The sequence below is a fragment of the Sylvia atricapilla genome, chromosome 5 (assembly GCF_009819655.1).
Source record: "Sylvia atricapilla isolate bSylAtr1 chromosome 5, bSylAtr1.pri, whole genome shotgun sequence".
Taxonomy (NCBI): domain Eukaryota; kingdom Metazoa; phylum Chordata; class Aves; order Passeriformes; family Sylviidae; genus Sylvia; species Sylvia atricapilla.
In genome coordinates, this window is record NC_089144.1 from 2,134,470 (window position 1) to 2,159,161 (window position 24,692).

At 38.5% G+C, this 24,692-nt stretch overlaps 1 protein-coding gene across 1 annotated transcript in view; it reads right to left on the bottom strand.

The window, feature by feature from the left end:
• Window positions 1-24,692, bottom strand: part of WASL (WASP like actin nucleation promoting factor) — a 47,975-nt gene that overhangs the window by 2,802 nt on the left and 20,481 nt on the right. Inside the window, exons 2-9 of the mRNA XM_066318574.1 lie at window positions 19,481-19,615; window positions 18,145-18,231; window positions 17,536-17,632; window positions 12,592-12,615; window positions 7,612-7,780; window positions 4,365-4,407; window positions 3,822-3,975; window positions 246-775 (exon numbers count right to left, since the gene is read on the bottom strand). Of these exons, the coding sequence (XP_066174671.1) occupies window positions 246-775; window positions 3,822-3,975; window positions 4,365-4,407; window positions 7,612-7,780; window positions 12,592-12,615; window positions 17,536-17,632; window positions 18,145-18,231; window positions 19,481-19,615 (1,239 nt within the window). The remainder of the gene's footprint in view (window positions 1-245; window positions 776-3,821; window positions 3,976-4,364; window positions 4,408-7,611; window positions 7,781-12,591; window positions 12,616-17,535; window positions 17,633-18,144; window positions 18,232-19,480; window positions 19,616-24,692) is intronic.

The window sequence follows — 24,692 nt, forward strand, 5'->3', positions numbered from 1 at the left end:
GGCATCATCACTGTAGGATTTACGGCTTTTACTCAAAAATGACAAATGAGTTTGAAAGGGTAATTTCATACACCAAGACTCATCTGTAGTAAATATGTGTTCTTTGCATTTTCTCAGTACTACTGTTTAACCATCACTTCAGAAACTCTAAAACCTACAGTCCAGCCCCCAAATCAGAGCCACATCTCACTGCTCACACTCTGTACCTCCCAAGGGGACCAGGACGAGAAACAACTTTTACTCACAGATTTCAACTGTATACCCTGTCGTATCTGGTCTAGCAGCGCATCTCTTCCTGAGCAGGACACGGGTCGGCTGTTCTGTTCTACCTTCTTTAAGTGCGCCCCCTCTCTGATCTGGTCGAGGAGCGCCGCCTTGCTCCCGGCGGGCGCGGGGGGCGGGTGTTCCCCGTCGGCAGGCAGACCCGGCGGAGGAGGGGGGCCGGGCGGCGGCGGAGGCGGCGGCGGAGGAGGAGCAGCGGAGCCCCCGGGCGGCGGAGGAGGAGGAGGAGGAGGAGGAGGGCCGGGAGGGGCGGCCGAGGAATGCACGGGCGGCGGCGGGGGATACACCCGGTTGGGAGGAGGCGGCGGCGCGGCGGCACCGGGTCTAGACGGCGGCGGCGGCGGAGGGGCGGCGGTGGGAGCCCTGGAAGGAGGCGGAGGCGGCGCCCCTCGGCCCCTGGCGGGAGGAGGAGGAGGGCCCGAGCTGTGCGGAGGAGGAGGAGGAGGAGGAGGAGGAGGGGGTCCTCCTCTGCACGGCGGCGGCGGCGGCGGAGCTGCAAGGAAACAGAACGACGCTGAATTACCGCCCGCTAAAACATCCCCGAGGCTTCGGGAGCCCAGCAGAAAAAGAACGCGGGCTGTGCGCCTCGCCTTTTGCAAGGATCTCTGTGCCTCTGCAAATGCGGCCAGTTCTGGATTGAACTGGATACAGCTGAATAGAAACTATATTTTTGCCCTATAGGGCAAACTCAAGCTAAACGTAACCTATGTCAGTTGTGTATTTTGTAAAAGAGTCAACCACTGCAGGAAGCAGGTGCAATACACGGAGTGACTGATAAAATTCCAGAAGACTCCTGTAAAATTTTGTTGAGCGAGGACAGAACAGAAGAGAAAAACTTTTCAGAAAGTATACTTTCAGTGAAATACAGAATTTCCACTTTCTAAACTATCCATTATTTTATTAGGTAATTACAGAAGCAAGCATTTTTTGAAGCAGTATCTTCTAGTAACACCACCTCCCCCACCAACTAATGCATTCTAACGCACCATAAACTGACTCGCAGTCTCTTTTACTGAAAATTACTTCCAACAATATCTTTATGGCAGGGGCTGTCAAAAGGAAACAACTTTAGGGCTACACACGGGATCACTTCTCTGTGAAGTGGCCTTGAAATGTACTTGCTTTGCTAATGGCATTTTAAATAGCGCCGTTTCATTTCCTCTTCCATTAAGCATCTAATGGCTCATGCTACTTTAGGTTGTGTGGTTGCTGCACGTAACTACTTAATAATCCAGGTGCCATCATATAACTAAGAAAATTCATGTTGGATTTCACATGCCTTTATAAAAAACCCCAGTATTACACTCAAGAAGATACTTCTTTACCCCTTATTATCCCCTTCATATTACTTGCAAAGAAAGGAGGCTGGCTGCATTGGCAGAGAAGGCAACATCCATAAAAATGGGGTTTTTGGGAAGCAAGAGTCATCAGTATCTCAATGCCTCCTTCCCTGTTCATCCTCAGAGAAAGCTACTACTCTTCAAACCACGTATTATGTTCTTCAGTTCCACTAGCTGCTGCTTTATTTTTTTCCATCCCTCCCCAAGAGCAGCACAGAGAGACCTGCCCCTGAAACGCGATGTATTTTCCCAGAGACACTGTGCCAGCATTGGTGATTTTTGGCGCTGCCGTGGTTACGGCAGTAGCTGTGGCTGTAGTTCCCTTTGCGGCCGCTGGAGGGCGGTGCAGCCCAGGGGAACAAGCACCACCAGGGTTTTGCGGTGCACTGGAGACACTCGGCGTGTCACGGCTCCACAGGCTGTGCTGTCCCTACACTTCCAAAACAAGGTTTAGGTCCTCCTCCGGGGAAATGCTTTATTCACATTAGAACAGAGAGATGTGCCGCATCCAATCTGTGGAAACAGCGTTCTGCCTGTCTGCACTCAACTGTAGTGAAATGAGGGAGAGAGCATCATTAACTCATCCTCTCTCCCGTCCGCCTCAAACAGATGGTACAAGCAAAGCAAGAAAAGAATTTTAGGGGTTTTTTTATAAATGCACACTAATCTGTACACTGCTATTAACCATAAAAATTGTATAATCATCTATAGATGGTACTATTACCAAAAAAACCAACTAGTACCAAAACTGGGGAAAGGGCAGGGAAAACAGGAAAATCATTTCCATCACAGCAGAATGGCTTGTCTGCAACCCTCTAGTCAGCATCCTAGAAGGGTGAATACATAAGCACAGAAATTCTTGCAATAAACACAGAAAAAAAATGTTTTCCAGTTGGGAAAGAACACTTCAAACAGCAGTCAAGCCCATACATCAAATAACATGACTGTGGATAAAGCCACTGAAATATTGCAGAATTTTATCTACCTCTATCAAAAAGCACAGAGGTAGATTATCATCATGCAAATTATAGATGAGGTAGTTTTTCTTTTAACTGCATACATGCAAATAAAGTTAACACATACAGAATAGAAAAATAGGCATTTTTAAAATATTTTAAGCTCCGAGGCAAGTCTCCTCCAACTAGTTTTAGAATCAGCAATCTGGGATCAACAACCCTGTAAATATTTAAACAGAGTTAAGACTCTATAGAGAAGCTGACAGATTTCCTACTGAGAAAAGAATTCCTAATTGGGAGTTTTGCTTGCAATTTAACTAAGAAGTTCAGACGTAATTTTTAGTATTGCATTCAAACAGGTGCAGACTAAGGTATCAGCTAGGAAAGAAATCACACAACAGCATGAATACTTGGAAGCATATGCTGAGATGCCAGTACATACCACTCCACCGTGGGGGACCTAAGGAATAAATGTAACAAGTCATTGTACCCTGATTCTGTATATCTCTTAAATCACTGAACAATGTACTCACTGCTTTCAAACCACTATAATTTCACCTGAGGTAATTTTTCTGTTGAGAAGAGCGCTAAGCAAATTTTTGGAAGTTTTACACTTAAGAACTTCTAAGAAGTTTTACATTGACTTGCTATCTTCTACTAGATAATGCATCAGCTGAGGTCACATTTAAAAGTTAGGCAGGCAGCAGCTTATTTGAGAAATTTTTTTTGTAGCAGAAGCATGTTCAAACCTAGCATTTTTAATTTCAAATTAGAAAAACCCCTAACTTTAAAAAACCTAAAAATGGCAGGTCTGTAGCTGTTGCAAGGCTTTCTAAAGAGTGCTGCCAGGGTAAATAGGCAGGATACATCCCATACAGCCATCTACTATCACTACAGCTGACAACAGCATTATGGCTTCCAACACTTTAATTTATTTATAAGATTGAGATTATAAATAAATATTTAACGTACACAGGCTGAAAAAATCTGTATCAAACATCCTGCATAGCTTTGCATTCAGACTAAGTGCTACTGGAAATGACTTAATTGGCATCAATATCCTTATTCCTCAGGGTCATGCCTATACATAGCATATAGTGTATGGAAACATGATCCAGTGCAACTGCAGTGACATGAAACCCAGAGAAGAGAATCAAAAACTGCTCACCACCAACAGTTTTTACTGTAATCCTTAAGGCAAAAAAATCTGTTCATTTTTACGTGGAAAAAAAAGGAATCCCACCTTGTCTGCGCAGTTCATTTTTAACAGCTTCCACACCTCCTGTTTTTTCAATGAAATCATATATGACCTTTGAAGTTTCTTTGTCTTTTAGTTGAGCCTCTGAAATTCCACACAGATCAAACAGATTTTTCAGTTCTGGGTCTAAGTTGTTTACCTGCAAGTCAGATACATTAGTTTTAAATAGCTTGGAATGTGGAGATATTTTTAAAAAATCATTTGTATTAGGGGCAAAAAAATAGCCACAAATTATATAGTTAAAAGGAGCAGCAAGGTGATGTACATGTCTCTGAGTCAACTTTTCAAAGGGGAAAGTACTATTTTAGGACAGGTAAGTACCCTGCATGAAAAACAGAAGGTTTTGAATCTTTTCTCCCCTCAGACCCCCTGCCTATTCTATTTTACTCCAACATGTCTCTGTTTACATCACATCATAAAATCCCAATATATAACTATTTAATTGTACAGTTCACTTTTCCTTTAATGCAAATCTTTAGTGCAATAAGTCTTAAATCACTGTCTTCAGTAACTTATTAAATTACTTACATCAAAACCTGTGTTTGGATCCCAACCAACATGTCCAATGTGTCTAGAAAAGCAGAAAAGACCATTTAATCAGCATAAAAAGCTTCTTGTTAACTAAAATAAGAAGACACCAAGACAACTGGAGATGATTACCAGCTTCTAAGCAATCCTTATTCCTCAGTGCCCCACTTGAGAGTGGAATTGTGAAACTTCTTTACTTTTATACTTTTTGTCTCACGTCCAGAAGACCAAGTGGAGAATTCCTCACCTTAGGTTACAATCTGTGGCACAACATGAAGGCTTCATGCCACCCTGTGGTGCACACAGATAATGATGAAAGGACTGCACAGGGATCAAGGAGAAGTTTAGCCTTTACATAGCAACTGGACCTTGAGCTATTGCCAAATTTTTCAGTGCCATGCAGGTAGAAAACCTCCTCCCTGTCACCACTGTGGGTTCTATCACCCCTTTCCCATTCACATCTTTCCAAGATAAGTCAGGACTGTTTTCAGCTGCCATCTTCCTAAGCTCCTAGTAACTATTTTATGTGGCTACTAAAGTATTATTTTATGTGATGCTATAACCAGGTAGAACACAGACGAGTTTTGTGCCCTGCACAATACTGCTCCTGGATATGGAAAAGAGCCATAATGTTATCAGGGCTCCACCTTTTGTGATTCCTTTCACAGACAGTGACTTCCAGAGGCAAGATAGTTTTTAGGAGGTTCAATTCAGAGTTATAACAAATACCAGGTGATCTGTTAGTAACCAATGTAGTCTAAATTACAAAGACAGTTTGGCTGCTGTTAAACAGTGCCTTAGACAACAGGCCTTGTATTCTTGTTTGGGTCTCTTTTTATCAGCAGAACAAGTTTTCTTCATTAAAATACTGAAGTACAATGAGCAGTTTTGGTTTTGGTATAACTGTGACTACTTAACTACTCACTTTAAGGAGCAAGAAAAGTAAAAGGTTTGGTTTAAAGTGACATTATGCCATAAAAACAGAAAACCAATGGAGTCCCCATTTTGCCTAATTATTTAAATACCTAACTACCAAAATATGGGATGATCTGTTGATGACAGAATTCTGAATGCTAAGCTACAGTTTGGTTCACATCAATTAAACCTGCATTTCCTAACAGGGTCTCACAGCTGATCACAACATATTAACTTGGTATATGTAAATTGACATTAGTTTACCACTAATAGAATCTTACCCACATATTTGTGCACATCTGTGTGACTTGGGATGCTCTTCCAAGAGGCTGTGAGCATACAACTCAGAATTTACTGCACTTAATTGACACCAAAGTTTTATATGCCATCGTTTTAGTATTATTTTTCATTTACTTTTCACTCTTCAGATAAGATCAATTAGTTGTAACTCACTGACTGTAACACACATTTTTCAGATCTTTTCAATGCAAATACATACTTATCAGGTAGCCCCAAGTTTTATGCTTATATATATACAGTAATAAGTTACATTTATGTTGAGTACAGATTGTGTTTTGAGAAAAAAACAACTCACTCCACATCTGTCTAACAGAAGGCATTTAAAAATTTTATCTACTGATTGCAACTTTGATCTGGCCTAAAGAGTGACCACGTTGATCTTCACAAGTATCACAGCACAAGTGATACAAGTTATCCTATTGGCTTATTTGCCTAACAATACCAAATGCCAGTTTCCATATGTTTGTACAAAACCAGCAATTAAAGTATCTTTCTTAGTAAAATGACACAGCTGCTGCACTCTACAGGAAATAACCAAAATAAGCCAAAAAGACTTTCAATGGACTCCTTTTGTAAAGGTTCACCATTTACAGTTTAATGATACCGGAACATGTATTTTGTTTGAACAGCATGAAATATTTTATCACCTTACTCTCAGCTTCTCTAGGTCCCAATCTGATATACATCACAAACAAAGTCTCAAAGTAATTTTATATCTATGCTGCTGCACAACCCCTTCCACAAATTACCAACAGAGATCTGACGGGGTAATGCAACTTTTGTCAGCATATGCTCAAGTCTGCATCAGTGCAGTCACAACAGTGACCAGCTACCAAGGACTCTTCATTTCTCTTTCCCTCTTCCTTCTTTTCTGCATTTTCTGCATTTTCCTGTTCAAGTGACACTAACAGATGCAGCACTTCACTGATACTCAGATTAGTAAGAAGAAGGTTGATGCCTAAGCAGAGCTCATTTAGGGAAGTGTTTTAGCCCACCTCTTTTATGTACCATCCACTATCACCATTCCACAGAGCACTGTCCAAAACACTGTGCACCACTGTTACTGTAACTAGCAAAGCCAATATTACTTTAAAGGAATTTTACTCTGGGAAAACACATCAGTGTAATGAAGCAACACACCAGCTCAAAAGAGTAAGACATCCATTTGACATGTAAACGTCACACTGGTTTTCTCATGCCCCACAGAAACTGATCTCTCCTGTAACTAACTCATGCTCTTTAAGTTCCTGTTGCTTCAGCACATAAAGCACATATTTGCTTTAAAAGCAGAAGATTATTACATCAATTAATGATCAGGAAAGCAACGGTTAACTGAGCAGAGTGACCAAAAACAAGTTTCATGAAAGTGAAACTTAAAGTGGTACATCCTAACTACTTTCATAAAGTGGTACATCCTAACTACTCCCAAAGATTAAAGATATTTTATAAATTACAATAGGAAAAACTCCTGAAGGATGTATGCTGTACTTTCATCACAAGATACAGGTCCTAGGCTGCACATCAGAGAAAGTTTGTAAACAGAAAGCCAAAGATGAAATTATGGGAAGTAATTTCTGCAGTTATGACAAGTCAGGACCCAAATGTGTATTTCTCATGATAAAGCACAGCTAATTATGTGCTGTGTAGGAATCACAGTGATAAAGAGTTGACCACTGAGGCTGAATATGGGTCTCCACTGAGCTGACAACTTCAGTAAGGCACCTCGATGCAGCTGAAGTGTTTTCTAAGCTGATTTTGGAGAGCAAGTTAGTTTTTGTTTACAGCTGCAGGAAAATCCTCATCTGTGCTAAGCTAACCTTCTTTTAAACCCCACAGCATTCCACCTAGTTGAGGTTTTAGTTGAAGTTTACTTTACTTAGTTAAGGTTCCACAGATTCAAGAGTTGGCCATTTTCAAGTGTAACTGACACAAAACCCCAAAAAATCAGAAAAGGAAAATGCCAACACCCCCTCGACTACCCCAAAGAACAAAACTCCCCTAAAACCAAACACAAACTCAAGAACATACTTACTGGAAATTAGATGGAGTTCCAATATCTGCCTTCGTCAATCTTCTCTTTTTAGTTTTTCCTTTCTTCTTTTCTTTGGTATATGAAATATTGTTTACTTGTGGAGTATAAAATCTGTTAGTCGTAATTTCTGGGTTTTTGATATCAACAGTTGCCATTGGTAGATTTGGGCCTGTAAAAGTAAGGAACAGGATTTTTATTACTGTGTTTCACCAATGCCAGGTTCAATCCACAAACTCTGGGAGTTGTTTTTGTGCTGTAGAATTCTTGTACTCTAGCTGTAGCTCTACATGCCACATGCATCCAGATGGGTTCTGAATGTCAGATGCATAAACTAAGATATTTGATGAAAAAAAAAAATGTTCCTAAAGCAGAGCAACAGGAATATTTTCTGAACTACATCTTGTTCTTTGCCACATTCACAGAACACATGATGAGACACATTAAGTGAGATAAAACATAGCTACAATCCTAGATAAGATCAAAGATGTGACTTCCATGAACAGTTAGAGCCAAAAAGCCAGCAGGCCATTACCTGGGCAGCACATTAAACTGATTTTTCAGGAGACAGAACCTTCATTTAATAAGCCCTTCTGCCACCACACACAAACCCTGAACATCTCAACAGCTCCTGAAGGCTGCTCTGGACACACTGCTGTCTTCAAATATAAGACAATATCTGTGGAACTGTTCAGGATTTCTTATGTCTTACTCTTTAACAGGTTTTCAAACCAATGGAATCCCAGATTGCAGAGACAGTAAAAAGAGCACTAGAACTACAATTAATAATTTGTGTGTTTCATTTATGTTCTCAAACTTTGTTTTTCTGAATTATTTTTCTAGTTAGTTAAAATGCATCTGAATTATACTTCTGCCAATTTTAGCATTTTCGTTTTATGTTATTTTTTTGTGCATTATTAGCAAACATACCTAGTACACATTCCATTCAGGTTTTTTAGCTTTGACAGAAGCTAACTCTTGACACAAGCAAGTGATAGCAGTACTTAAGTACTAAGAGGCAATTTATGCATTTATCATATACATACACATGGACACATATATATATACACAGATGTCTTTTTAAAGAAACCTACAAAAAGGATAAGTAATTTCAGTTTAGGAAGAAAGAGATTAGGCAGGTCATTTAAAACCAGTTTGGCCAGAAATAGTTTGAAAACATTCCCCACTTCCCTGTGAGTTAGGACCCAGTGGTTAGTAAATCAACTAAAGCAAGACACAGTCTCACTGAGTAGATGATTAAAAAAAAAAAAAAAGTCTAATTAGACTTTGATAAATCTGAACGTTTTGAGACTATTTTTTCTTAACTGCATTCAGAAAGAACCAACAAGCCTTATGTTCACAGTCCAATATGAAAACCAGAAAGGACAAGTAGACAACACTACAGATAACAGAGATGACACTTGCAGGTAAACACCTCCGTGGGAAGCACCCAGTCCTGGCCAGGACAAGAAACAAGAACAGAAACATGACACTGGGCTAGACAAAACTCATCTAAAACATACGACAACTCCAACAGTCCTGTAGGAGTCTTAAAGGACAAGATTAAAACTGCACTGAAACTGCATGAAAAAAATTCTAAAATTACTTCTGCTAAGCAGAAATGCTTTTATTTAGAAATGTTTTGATCTAGACAATTGTCCTTTGAGCATACCAAAACAAACTGACCACATAAGACTACACAAAACAATTTGCATTGTTAGAGTTTCACTGAAAATGAGCACTGAATTGACTAATCATCAAATATTATCAACTCTAAACTTAACAATAAGTTCAGTAAAATCTTCAGAATGAGTTGAAAATAAAAGTCTTAATTTCCTTGGTACAAAACAAAAAACACTAGGAGCTAATCTTCATTTTAATCACCTCTTACATTTTCTGTTCTATTCTGCCCATTTTCATCTGTGATATTGGTATTTATAGTTTTAATAGGTGTACTGACATTCAAAAACAAACAGGTACCTTTATAATGCTAGTAAGTAGCTGATATTCTTCTCTCAATTTCTAGCAGTCTTTGAAATGCATCTTTTTATATATAAAATCCTGAACTAACCAAACATGGTCAGTCAAACAAGCAGCAGCAATTTGCAAATGGAAGTTTTATTTGGCTGAGCTAAAAATCAAGGACTGGCAGCCTGATTCCTTGATAATAATATTCATACAAGAGCTCACAGTAAACTTAAAGATGAAATTTTTTTCTTACCGTCTGGTTTAGACCTTAGCTGTCCACGAGGGATAAAAGACTCTTGGAAAGAACTGTACTCTTCTAGAACTGCCATATTTATATCCAGTAAAATTTTTCCCATCATTACACATGCACCTTCCCCAGCAGCTGTAGACAGCTCAATAAATGAAGATGAGAGAGGCATATAGAGCTCATCATTAGGAAGTACCTGACAGTACAGTGGTTTTAAACATCCACTGTTATCAGTATCTGTGACATCTTCAGAAGGGCCTCCAGAAAACGTTGTACAGAACATTTTGAAATGTTAATTCTAGTCTGTATTTTATTTAGAGCCTCTCTAGGTATCTGTCCCAGACTACAGACAAGCCCTAAAAGAAATGCAAACTGTTCTAGTTAACAGCTGAAACAAAATTCTGCCACATGGCTCTTCATGATTCTCTCAAAACCTAATACTCTGACAAATCCTCATTTCATCCAGTACTTCATACTAGGTCAGTTCAACCACAATAACTCTTCTTTATTTGCATAAAGAGACCTAGCTATTACAAATGAGCAGAACACAAATCCCAGGAAATTACAGACTAATACATTTTACATAACTGTTAATGCCAATTTGAGTTTAATCCTGCAATTCTACAAAAAAAAAAAAAAAAAAAAAATCTTAAATCCCTATCACTGAAAACGTCATACAAAAGAACAAGTGCTTTTTCCATGCAGCTTCAATGTATGCAAAAAATCCAGACTAACAAGTCCCAGTAAAACAAAATTCCTCACAGTATTTCAACCGTGGGTCATGTGAGTACAGAAATGTGACTGTTCTTGTTTTTCAGTTTTAGAGCTAATAATGCATTAATACCTAGCAGACAAAACCCCCCAGCTGTTTCATCTTTTCCCCTCCAACAGAATTTCTGAACAGAAACTGCAGACAGAGAGTAAAATAAAATCTAGCTGTTATTACAACAGGTTTGGTTTTTATTTCCTTGGGTTACATGCTGACAGTATGTATCTGCTCTAGTCTTAATTCCAAATACTGAAATGCAAAGTCTGTGCAGGGTGTAACAACCTGACACTATAATCCCTGCCTTGACCATGTCTCATCTGTGACTACTGAGGACATGGCCACACAACTTTCCACCAGCAGAGAAAATAGGCATTAGAGAATGTGACAAAATCAGAAAAGGAAAAGGTTTTGACACAGAGTATGTGGATGTCCCAAGGAAACAGCTTATTAAAAAACAGATGCTGAAACCTTTGCAGTGGTTATAAAACTGAAACACTGAACATAAACCCTATTTCTTCCACAGAACATAAAGGATAAATTCAGCATAGAGACAATGACCGCAAGTTTAGTATGACAGAATTTTTCTCAGAAAAATACTGTTCCCAAGCTCTTACAGCATGAATTATGGAGAGTATTTTAAGCACAAAAGTTATTGCAGGCTTGGTTTTCTTAAATCTTGTTCTATTCAAGGATAGCAACATAGACCAATAAATTGTTTGTGTTAGAATAGAAACAAAGGCTAAATTTTTTGTGGGAGGTGTTACTACATGATCAGCGCTGCTGCTGTAATTCCCATCTGCTCTGCAGACACTGCTGTCAGGGAGGTGCTGTTTAGGTGAGCAGAGCAGTTAAAACCTTCTGAAAGCTCAGAAAAGCTGGCAAGAGCATCACAGATGGTTTTACTGTGAGTGTTTCAAAACTTAACAGCCCAGCCAAAGTTTAATCTATACTAAAAATGCCTGGCCTAAATTGATGACTGCCTGTATTTCCTCAAAACTTAAGATTTGTGAAGAAGAAAATGTAATTTTTTCAGAAGTATTCCACATGACAAAGGTTTTATCTGGGTATATGAAACGAAATCATTAGTTCCCATAATTCAGGATTAGTTATGAATTACCTATTTTGGTGACCTACAGAGAAATGCTTGAATGACTTGGTGCGAACACATTTTAATGCTGCCTCAAGTCATAAGCAGATTTCAGAAGATCAGTTGACTCTACCCTTGCTCAAGCAGCAAACTCACAGATACATGATATGACCTATGATCTGGATCACTGACAGAAATATGACAGGAGAAATCCCTTTTTAACTTTAGTGTGAACTCAGAAATCAAAACCACCAAACTTGATATTCACTGATGCACCTTTATCATGATTTTAGAATGGACGGCAAAAAAGTTCTGTGTCAAAGTGATACATAGTTTGATTCCTTCCACCAATTTAATAAGAGAATCTCCTGAGGAACCTGTATCTTCATGTTCCTGAGAGGCAAGGAGATTCAAATAATTCTTCATTCAAAAGGAGTTTTATATTGATGAACATATGACACAAACCCAGAAGACTATGTTACTTGGTTAGCCAGATATACTGAAATTGAAATATATATTCTTTAAATCCATCATTATTATGCCTGCCATTAAGACAAATGGACTAATTTTGTACAGTGACTCTATACAAGTATATTCTGAAGATCAAGCACCAAATGTAAAGTACAAAGTTTTCTTCTCAGTTGAAGCTGAAGAGCCCACTCTCCTACTTGCAACAGAAAATGCTCCTCCAGAAAGAAACATTCTTTAAAAATGCCAGCTAAGCCACAAAGTTTTCAATCCACAACTAAACAAATACCAAAGAACACAAACAGAAAGAATACTGTAACCTCCAGTTTACTGCTTTTGTCACTACATGAGTATCCTGAACAAATGTGAAACAAAGCTATACATAAACAGTAAATGACAGCAGAAGGAAAAAATAAAATGCAGTGAATCATGCAAAAAGCTTACCATTTGGTGGGTCTCGTCTTTTTTCTGTTGAAAAAGAAAAAGAGCCATTTAATCATAGGTATCACAGGAAAAAAATTCTATATTTTAGTGTCCAGTGAACCCTTCAATGACCTTGACCTCAAACTTAGGAATCTATTAATATCCTTAAAATCTACTTGTGCAGTTGAAAGAAAGTATTACAGAACAAAACCCCCCAGTCTTAGACAATAAGCACTGATTTCAAGCATCCAAACTGAGGAGGAGCATAAGGCAATAGCTACCAACTTGGTTTCAGGCACTTCAACCATGAAGTAGAGTGAAATATTAAAAAAGTATCTGTTTTAAATACAGCCTATCAAAGTAAGATTTTTGAAGCATTATGCTTTCTGATGCCCACTGAATGAAACTGTTCTTTCATTTTTATCTGAAATGTATTTAGCACTTTGATAGAGTATTGTTCCCTCACAGAACCTAAAATTTAATTAATTTTTGCTTTATGCATAAAAAATAGGACACATAGTGGCAATGCACTTCACCTATGCTATCCAACAGGTAACTGAACAATATGGAGAGAACAAGAATCTCCTTAATACTAATAATGTTCTATTCATAGCACCACAGTGTTTTACAGACTATGCAGAATCTGCCTTGATGATTTAAAATGCAAACATTTCACACCTCAATATTCTCAGCCTATAATAGTAAGTTCCTCTTTATAGGATATTTCCCTCACTTGCTATTAATTCCAATCCACCCCCAGTACACATTTACACTATCTATCTATACACACAAGAAATTTGGATTTAGCAGCACCCATAAAGGCAGGCAGTGTATCCTCTCACTACAACAAAAGCCAGAGCTCTTTAAGGATCTGGAGCATCTGCAGTCTAACAGGGGCTCCCAGGAGTTGTGTAAGAATTTTTAAGAGGCACTTCACTTTCCAGTAAGCCCTAAAATAACAGTTAACTTGTTATCTTTTTCCAGACTCACAAACATTAGAAGGGAGAGGGTACCTCCACAGACGGTGCTGACCTTGTCCTAGGAATACTTAAAACCCCCAAAATACACAATCCTAAGTATGCAAGGTGAGCCAGCCTCATGTTGATCTTCAGGTAGGAATAAAGGAATCTGTCAAGATCATCAAGCCTTCACAGGAAGGTGACCAAAACCCATTGAGAATCCACTTTTGATAAATAAGCCTTCCAAAGACAGTTGAATTTTAGGTCACAGCAGATTAAAGCATAGAGGTGGAGAACCTCTGCAAGGTTCTCAAAGGTGCCTCAGTATAAGGTATCAAGTCTGAGGTGAGAAAAACAAAACAGGCTTTTTGGCCAAGTACTGTGCTCTCTCTTGCTACAAGATTCAGTTTAAGAAACCACATCCTGTACTGTCCCCTAGAAATATTTTTTTTTTTAAATCAATCCCCAATTCAACATCTGGACCATAATCAGAGTTCCAGACAGCAACTCAGAGACAGCAAAGGAGAGTGTGGGACTGGTTGCAAGTATCTGCCAGAGGATGGGAAGATGGCAAAAGCAGGAGGCATTCATAGGAAGTGTTAGGTGGCCTTGAGTCAAATCATGGGAATCCTTTACAATTTTCATTATAATAAATAGTTCAAGAGAAAAAAAAGTGGGAAAACAACCCAAAACATTATATACACTTCCTGTCATTTTTACTAGCTTGATTAATTTGTGGTCCAAAGAGACTAGCTCTGTTTTTCTGTGGTTACTACTGCTGACAAGAAAGTATGAACTTTTGTCCCTGAAGTGCAGACGACCTGATGAGAGTGGCAGATTTTCTGGTTTTTGAAGTTGAACGTGCCTACTGATCTAAAAGAGATGAATACCAGCAGCTCCTATGTACAAGAAAACCAGCTCCCTTCAATGAGCATTCCTGGAAATGAGAATAAATCTCTGCCAAGACTTGAATCTAAGGCAAGTTGAGCAGGTTAGAGATGCTGTTGTCACCCAGACAGCAAAAACAAAAGCTGTGACCAATGATGAAAGAAAAAAAAAACAAAACCAAAAACAAGCAAATTAAAAAAACCCTCTCCCTACGAAGTATCTACCTTGAAATTTATAAAGTCCATTATGAAGGTACTCAGGAGCTAAAAGCTTATGAAAGAAAAAAGCACTTTCATGGAAGGTTAACAGAGCTCCCACCCATGAGCTACAAGCAGCACATCAAAATTAGTCAAGAAGTCTCCTAGTTCAGAAAGAACCACCTGCAGTTAAGAACAAGTGTCTGTTTCCCTTTTAGGGATGAGTGCTCAGCATGTGGAGAAGGCACTCCTGTGCGTGTACACACAATAACATTTCTGAGGCAAGATAATAACAATAAAAACTAATGGTATCTGTGTGCAATACCCAAAGTGAGAGTGTGCTACAGTGACAAGCACTGAGATCAGACACACTGTGTTCACCCTGTTTACTGGGGCAACCACTTGGGATTGGCTTAAGAAGTAAATTATTTTAGAGAGAGATTATTTAAGGAAATCTACAGACAAATTAATGAATTATAGCAATTTCTTTCTAACCTAAGGTTAAGAATTAATTTGACTAACAGAAACACCCAAAACCAAAACACCAAAGCCCCCATAATGAAAAGGCCAACCCAAACCAGAGTTTAACTAGATGGAACTCTGCACAATTACAAAGATTACGATAATAGATCAAGAATTCTTTCTCTCCCTTTGTCCCTCATTCTACTCCTTACTTGATACTTTGTACATTTGCAAGCTTTTGTACATTTTCTGCTTGGAGCCAAACTTTCACCTCTCTGGAACTCCAGATGCACTTACTCAGGGGTTGTCTGTATACTGGAGTGCATTTCATGCTGAGTGAGGAAGAGCAGAACACTGTTGTGTCTTCTCTTAGCTGTCACAAAGTATTTTGTGTACTAATCTCAGCACCAAGCCATAGCTTTGTGAGCCAGAACTGCTGTTACTGCTACCTTTCAACAACACAAGTTTTCCAGCAAGACTCCCAGAGAAGTCTCCTAGCAAGCCCTGAATGGCATAAGAGGCAGATAAATGACCACATGGAGGGCTTAGCTGAGTTGAAAAAGCATCTCAAAGTGGCACTACCAAGAAATGAAACATAGTTTGGAAGGTATGAAAGTAAAAATCCCACTAAAACAGAAAAGTATCAAAATCATCAGACTATTACCTCTGTGATTGAGAAATTAAGATCTAATAATATTATAAATTAAATACAACTCTGGTATCATTTGTGTATATATAAATCAATATATAAGTAAATATATGTTTTATATAAGCATTTATAAATAAATAAAAGCATAAACACCACCAGCAAATCAGCTTTGATTTGAACAGTGCAAAGCCTGTTATTTTAGAAGCACAATTAAATAGTCACAAGGACAAATACAGAACTCCATCTGGTGGCTTGACTAAGCATCTCGTAACTGATTTAAATCCTTGGTCTGCAGCTCTTAACAAAAAAAACCTGAACTGTTTTGAGGGGGTTTATTTTTCATTTCATTTTCTTTTTTAAATAAAAGTTGTCTTGAAGTTGCAAATGTTTGGGGAGGTGGAGTTGTTTGTTGAAACAATATATAAAACAACATGAGCTTTAGCATACAAACCAAGATATTATTAGTTCAGAGAGTAAACAAGAAAACTTAACGTGGTCCTGTGGGAAAAAAAATCACTACGTGGAAAAAAAAAGCTCTGTGAACAGAAGGTTTGACCAAACTCAGATTTTTAAACAAAGTTTGCTATGGCAAATAATGCAAACACACTTCTTCCCAGTCATGTCTGTGCATTGTAGCATTGTGTTTCAGACATGTAATACAGTAAAACTTCAGGAACAGTAGATGCAAAATTACTTTTGCAATGCGAGTATGAGAAACTTCATAATTGCCTCTTCTTAATGATCCCACTTCTTCTCATTAAACCTTATGAACTTGCTCTGAGCTGAGGGAATCTTAAAGAAGTCATTTAAGCTCCCAGAAGAAGTGCTCTGCTCCTGAGTCACCATGCCTTGGTGAAATCCAAGTGCATACATACAGATAATGCACATGCACAAGAGTACTTGCAAGGACAGCTCTCTCCAAACCCTCCAGGATGAAGGCTTCCTCCTTTTACAGAAGTTCTACACTGCACTGCTAGTGCAATTCCAGAAAGGATTACAAAAACACATCCTGGAGCTCACACAAGTCCACACTACATCCTACAGCAAGGCTGAACACATCTATTTGTTCCAAGCCTGTATTTTGTAGCATTTTATCCTTCACAGACATACAGCTGTCAAGACAGGAAAGTTTTTTTATGGGCTCTCTGGAAAATAACCAAGACAAGATCTGTAGGAAGCCTGAGCTGCCTTTAAAGCACTAACCACATTCCCAAGGCATCTTGCAGCTGGCAAAAAGCACACTGTGCTTCACTGGCTGTCCTGTGCTGCTAAGGACAGTATAGGCACATTATGTCTTCTGTTCTTGGCCTGAGCCAAGATCACTAGTTCTGAATAAAAGATATTTCTCTACTAACTGCTGGATCAATGCCAAAAATTCATGAACTACTGAACATACCAGATGGTAAAATTTTTGTTACAACCCACTTGGGCTGAATTTAACAAATCGGTTATAAACAGCCCAGGGCTAAGAGAGGGTTTATTCAAATACGAAAACAACTTAGAGAAAGATTTCTAGTTTTCCCATTGTCAGCTTAGAGGTTTTGTTTCCCCTAATCTGTATTTCCAAATCAGAACCTTGGGGTCTCGGCTTACAGAGAGACTTCTAGAACAGCACAGTAAGGTGAGTCATTTCAAAAAAATACTAATTTTTGCACAATAGAGAAAGAAGCACAGTTTAATAGCATAATTACTTCAAACTATAAATATGGCAGTACTGCCTCCAGTGGCTTTCAGACGTAGCAGTAGCTTCCTGCCTCCCCCCCAAAACAACATACACAAGCCTGAATTTAAGATTAATTTGAATATTTACCAGATTTTCTCTGCCGTCGTCCAAGTAAATCTGTTACTGTTTTGCGGAATAGTTTAGCTTCTTCTTCATTAGCAAAATTAAGACCAACTTGACATGTCTGAAAAACATTAATATTTCCCCCCCCATGACTAAGAAAATGTTTTAAAGGCTTTCTTAAATATTGTCTTACACCTTTCTAAAGGTATAACAAGAAAAAAATCACTGCAAATTTGGAACCAAGTCTTAGTGAAATATTGTATCTTAGGAATGTCTGTCTACTAATCAAGTTTCTAAAAATCACAGCTAACAGAAATGAGCAAAATCCTGCAGCTTCATATCAAAGAGGGGAGGGGAAAGGAAAATTTGTGTCTTAAGAACACGATATGTCATAAATATCATCTGCAAGTCAAAACGTAAGTTCATTAAAGAAAGTTGAAAATCAAGAACCATGTTTTATGCTTCTGTACTATACATTAAATTTTCTAGTTGAGATACCACAAAAATTCCTTTAATAAATATGCTTTTATGAATATTTAATATAATTAATTAATAACTTCAGTTACATTAAAAGAAGATACTGTTCAAACCAAAGGCATTTTAAAATAGATGTTCAAAGACATTGAGACTCACATCTCCAGCAAAGGTATGAAAATATCCTCTAGGACTATTATATACAAAGTTATTGTACAGCTCTTGCTCCCACAATAATTTCCCATCCTGAAAAGAAGAAAACAAACAAAGAAGACAATAAAACTTCAGATGAAATTGCAGAGTTTAACTTGTTTTACAATAGAACCTATTAAGAATTGCACACAGCATAGTGTTAAATATCTGCCTTGCTATTAACCCACTGGGTAAACTCAACCCAAATCGATACACAGCAGAGCTTGTGGAAGAGCTGTGAAAGCCTCTTCTATTGGGTCACTGTGCTCTGTTCAAATTCCTGGATGTTTCCAAAAACTTCTTTCAAGTTCTACAACTCTGCAACAGTGATACTGAGAGTAGTAACAGTGACCAGTCACAAGAACACAGTGACAAAACAGCAATAAAAGAGGCTTCCAGTCTCCTGTTCTTATCTCAGGCTTGACTTGAAAACAATTCACTTAAAGAGAACAAAAATATCACCTTTTTAAGAAGCCTCATGTATTTAAATGACATTATAGTTCAGCACCCAAGGAAGAGGTTACTGAGGAGTCTTAACAGTCAAGTAACCAAATCACAAAGTCAAATGCAAGTGCCAACTGGCAATCCTGAACAAATCTGAGACTTCAAGCACTGAATGCTGACAGATAAGGAGCTGTTTCCTGGCTGCAGAGATAATGGGAAACTTTCCTAAGTCTCAGTGCAGTCAGTCATTTTGGTTATGAAAACACATCTTGGACACTTTGTCTCTCAGTTCCCACTCTCTTGAGTGGAATATTGTAATAGGACAAAGATCTTCAGTATGAGTCTATTTTTTGTGGAAGCAGAATGAAAGAAAAAGCCACCCACCCCACCCCCCCCAGAAAGTCAGAACACACAACTTGTTTATCCTGCAGTTTTCACATGCACCAGCACACTGATCAAAAAGATTGTTTCCATCCATACAGAAGACAGCATCTATTTTCTTAAACCATCCAGTGGTGACACCTTCTAGAATTTTGATAGCTATCCATATCAGTGACACAATACTAATTTCCACTAATGTGACGAATCAGATCTGTAGAGGACAGTTTCTGAGAGCTGTAAAAAAACCTGGTATTTATTTCATCCTTTAAAGATGACATATATGGAATTGTTTCAATTTAGAATACCTGAAAATGTTGCAACTGCCTATTGATAACAACTGCAATTGCAATGCTTAAAGCACAACCACTTACTTGAGAATCTCTATGAATGCATAGCTCCAACCTATACTCACTGAATTAAAAATGGAGAATGGATACAACCAAACTTAAAGGCTCTGAAAAAGAAAAAAGATGCTTACCTTAATGTCAAATATTCTGATAAAATACGACCTCTGTGGATTGTCCTTTACAAGGCAAGCTACACCACAGCACTTCTTTGACCACATGGCGTTGCGATCTGCTGCGTAAATCTGAACAACTGCTGAAGACATGGTCTAAAAAAGAAGAGAAATTACTTTTAAGGAAAAAAAAAAAGTAAATTCTATAATTGATCCTTTCTCAAAGCCTCTCTTAGTGTCCTTGTTTTAGGCAGCAACTTTGCTGATTTCCCAGGTAGTTAACCCCATAAGGTTCAAATGACCCCAAGTCACTCCTATGCTTTAGATTCTCACTGCTATGCAAGATTAAGACACCTCAAGAACTCAAATGAACTTTTTATTCTTTTTCATGAAATTTAGCAAAGAGATTTTGCCTGTAAGAAGTAGGTCAGTAACTATGATGGTCACATGGAGCAGCCCTACTGTGCAAGGAAATGTCTGTTTTAGTACTTCAGACTGAATATAAACACAATACTCAAGATGAAACTCTAAATTGCACAGTGCCTGGACACACTCTGGGGTACTGGAGTGCAACTGAAATATATTGCTTAATTGTTTAAGTGGTCTCTGGCACAGTTTTAACCTATGCCAACCAGTGAGGTCTGAAAATTCTTGGGCACGGTTTGAGAACTCACATGAGCTAGGCTCATTCCCAGCTGGCAACCAGAAATTGTCCTATTTTCAAACTGAGATTTTTTGAATAAGAGGCGAAGACTATTCCACATCAGATTGTTCCAGTCACTGGAACATTCTTGAGCATATTTTCGAGTATGTATGTGTCTTACCTTAAGAGTCCCATTAGGAAAGTAAAACAGAAGCCCTTGAAAATTATGTATTTAGCAGGGAAGTCCTAAGGACATAAAGCTTAAACAATCTGTAATGGGCAAGACCAGAGGTTATCTAGCCTAGGATCTACACTCCAGCAGCACCAGATGCCAAAAGAAGGTAAGAATACAACAACATACCATTACAACTATCCCCAGGAACTGCCAAGCTGGAGCTCAAAGCTCCCCAGGCCATCAGCACGAAACTGCATTTTTCCTTTGTGACTTTGTCTATTCACTCTTCAGACCCATGTGAAATTCTGAGCATGGTAACACTGGACAGGATTGTGTTTCACAGTTTTCTAATGCACTGTGTGAATAATTAGCTCCTTTTATCTCGACTTTTGCCACCTGCTAGTTTCAGTTGATTTTCCCTCCTTACTCTTACACTAAGAGATGGTGTTGATGGCTTCGTAGCTGTTCCTTTATGCTGCACATCCTTTTATAGCTGTTTGCCACACTTCTTTGGCCTCTACACTCTCTTCAGGAATTTTAGGAAGCAACACTAGTTTTATGTCATTCTTGTACCAAGAAAAAAAAAATACTACACATGCCCTTGTCACTCTTACATGGATATTAACTAGTCCCACCACACCCTTCTTTGTATGGGTATGAGACTTATGCCATATGAATCCAGTTTGTTAGCCCTCTGAACACAGTCATAATAATAGTTCTCTGCTTTGTTCTCTACTTATTTCACTCTCAGTCAAAAAGTGGCATGTCCTTTATCACTAGGAAACATTAAGCAGACATTTTTTTTTAATCTGTCATAGTTCCAAGACCTTTCTGGATGACTTATCTCTAATCTGACTAATGGGCTCCCTACTAGGTTTTCCCCACCTGCTCAACGAGGATTATTTTGCCTTCATCACCAGGGACTACTTGCCAAAAGAGTAGACAGCTAGAATGCAGGCATGTCTTCTGGCATTTTAAGATTATCTACTATCACTGTCACCATGGTCATCCATTTCAAATGGCTTAAAACCCCAAAAGAATAGCCTAAGTTTCATTGGATTTTTTTAAAATCAAAACCTCTTCAGTTTTGTTACAATAGAGTCAACATAACACAGTCAGACTGACAGCTACACCTCAGGGGAGCTATACAACCTTTGCCCAAGCACTGAAATGCTAACTTTGACAAATCAAGATAGAGTTCTGTTTCTCTTTGCAGCCTCATCAGAAGTTGTCAGACTGACAACTAATCTTGCTGGTAACCTACAGAAGAAGTTATAGACTGTCTGATGAAAAAAGTGTTTTGTAGTTGCTTCCTCAAGTGCTCTACAGCTAAGTGTGGAGTAAAACTTCTCCCCCTATAATCTACACAGTAATATGAGTAATTTAATCATAACTGCATTTGTCAAATAAGTAAAAAGAGACCTAAGAATTAGCCATACTACCACAAGGAAACAGTTATATCTACAACTTAATGTCATCTAAGCAAGTAAGAATCTAAGGGATGCCATTTTCCCCTCCATGTTGCAAACAGACAATGACCTAATTTTGGGCACAGTCAGGCAGATTTTGTTCAAAACCTCTGCTTCTCTAACAGCCTTTTCCTCTCATTTCTCCAATATTTTCTAATTATTAAATTGATAACCTTGTAGACACAAAATACACAGGAGCAAAATGGGCTATTCTACAGTACACATTTAGCCACAGCAACTATCTCACCACCCTGCAAGAAATCTTCTTTACACTCCAAGACAAATCCAGCTCCACTAACTTCTACCCAAAAGGACTTCTTACAGAAATGGGTGGTCTTGGCAGGAATTATACAACTTCAATTTAAGACACAGGAGAGAGTGACCTGTGTCAAGATATGGCTCCTATGCATTGCTTATCATCACATCTAACAGCAAAAGCACCAACTGGATGATCTGGGTAAACCAGTAACTGTTGTAACTTGACAACTGCTTATCAAACCTTGAACCAACACCTACCTCATGAGTACAAAGAAAAATATTACAGAGAGTGTGTCCTCATTCCGCATAATCATAATATATTCAATGTGTACTTTGTTACTTTATGAGTAGAGCTTGATTTACAAGTTAGACAACAACTCCACTGAATCTAAAGTAGGTTTTGTTTTGAGGTCTACCAAGTTTAGAGTTCAATTGCATTTTAACTCACTCATTAGCATTGTACAAATTCCTAGTGTTGACAAGCGACAATGAGGCTTTTGCATATTAGAATATAAAGTTACAAATCCCACTGTCATACTACGCCAGGTTTTTTTGTTAAAAGGACAATACAGGAAAAAAAATACAAAGTGTATTTTGGGGGACAAGGGGAGAAGGACAATAAAATCCAACTCCTTTTACTTCATCCTCTTTTCATTTTCACTTTGTAGAGCAGTGGTGCCAAGCTTTCTGCTATTCAGTTTCTGGAACAAAGATGGTAAAAGTAATCATCCACAACATTTGGAAATTTACAGACTCATGGTGAAATCCTAAACTTGAGAAAATAAAATTTCATCTGCCACTATTCAACATGAATCCTAACCACATAAATTCAATTTGAAAAGTTCAAATTTAATTCCATAATTGCAGCATTTGAGGATATTTACAGAAATAACGTAATTTGAGTATTCTACTGCATTTACTGAGTATTCACTATTTTGAAGCCAATTAATATACCCAGCTCAGCTACTTAGAGCATTCATGAAGAGAATCTTGCATTTACAAGTATGGGCTCTTTTACATCGAAATATTTTTCCAGAGTCAGACCACTGAATCAACATAATGACTGTATTTTTTTCTGACATGTAGGTCACTTTGTTAGTACCGTATTTTCAGGAGGAGGATTTTGAAGCTGTCACTACTGCTTTTTTAAGAGTTTTGGTGAGGACCTTGTCATTTTTATATAGCTGTATATTTAGAAAAGGTGCATAGGGGAAAGAAATAACGTAGTCCACCAAAAAACTGATGGGCCATGGAGGTGCAAACCAACCCTGCTCAGTTCCCATTATTTTTCCACAGTCAACCTCCAGCTGGAGGACATACCATTGATTCCAGGGACCTGTCACACCCTGATGTCACATAGCTGATGAGCCATGAAGCAGTAAGGCTGTGCTGTCAGCTGTACACTGGCTGTCTCACCGGAAGAGCTGGTCCTACCCTTTGACCCACACTGCAGGATACATGGTATCAGCTAAAGGCTCACAAAAACACCTTCTGCCTGCAAAACTCAGCCACAACCAGTCATCACACAATTCAGAACGTGGTCACAGCAGCCACTGACAGTTTCTGACTGAGCAGCACATAGCTGTGTACTTTGACTGGTTTCTGGTGTGAACATTTGCTGCAGTGGCCTGTCAATTTAATGACTTGCGGTAATTCAAGTGTTTCTCAAAAAATGGTGAAGCAAGCCAACACAGACGGTGGCACATCTCATTACAAGGAAGAATCATTACAATGCATGGCTTATGGCTGACAGACATTAAAACACAGTGAGCTGAAAGTCACAACAAAGAGTGGCAGCAAGATTAAAGCTGCAAGATACTCAGCCACCTCAGCAGACACCAGAACAGAATGCAAGACCCATTGGGATGGTTTTCTGCAGTGGTAACGTACAGCTGACAACAGGCTGTGGTGCAAAGATCAAAGACTCAAAAAATGACTTTGGTTCCATGTGTCCAGGCCAAGCTCCTGCTCCAAAAAGGGAAATTAAAAGCCTAGCATTCATTTGCTCAAGGTCTTGTCCAGTTAAGTTTAAGGGCTAGAAAACCACTTCTGAGTTTAATCACTTCCATTTTGGTGCTTGAACAAATGCATCTATGTTTAATGAACTTCTCTAAGGGTTCAGTATTGTTAGTGTTACATATTGACAGTACTATTGAAGACACAATAGCATTAACTTTCAACCTTTTCCCAATTTTAAGAGTGATGGTTTTTTCCCATAAAGGTGCAGAATCCTGCATAAACACAAGTTAATCCCACATGATGAGGCTTGCTTTTCTGAAGTTATCTTTCCCAGTAAAGTGTCTTACAGATAAAATCAGGAAAATAAAGATTTAAAAAAATGAGAAGACTGTCCTCTAAAGCAAGAATGCAAGTAGCAGCAGTTGCATCCAAGCAGAGTAACCTCTTGAAAAAACCCATGCTTATACAACAGCTGTAGCTTCTTCACAAAGTCAGTCCAAGGACTTTCAGCTCAATTAACTACTTTAACATTTCTGGGGGGAAAAGCAAGCTATGGTGAATAGTTGTGTGCAATCCAAACCCTGTAAGAACAGAAATCAGTATTTCTAGTCTCTTTTCTGTAACACAGGTATCTGGAAACATTGTCCTAATCAATACTAGAGCTGGTGAAGAGGTACCTCTGGCAGGTATTTTTAAGACATGTTGTGGTGGGAATCCTCATTATGGCTA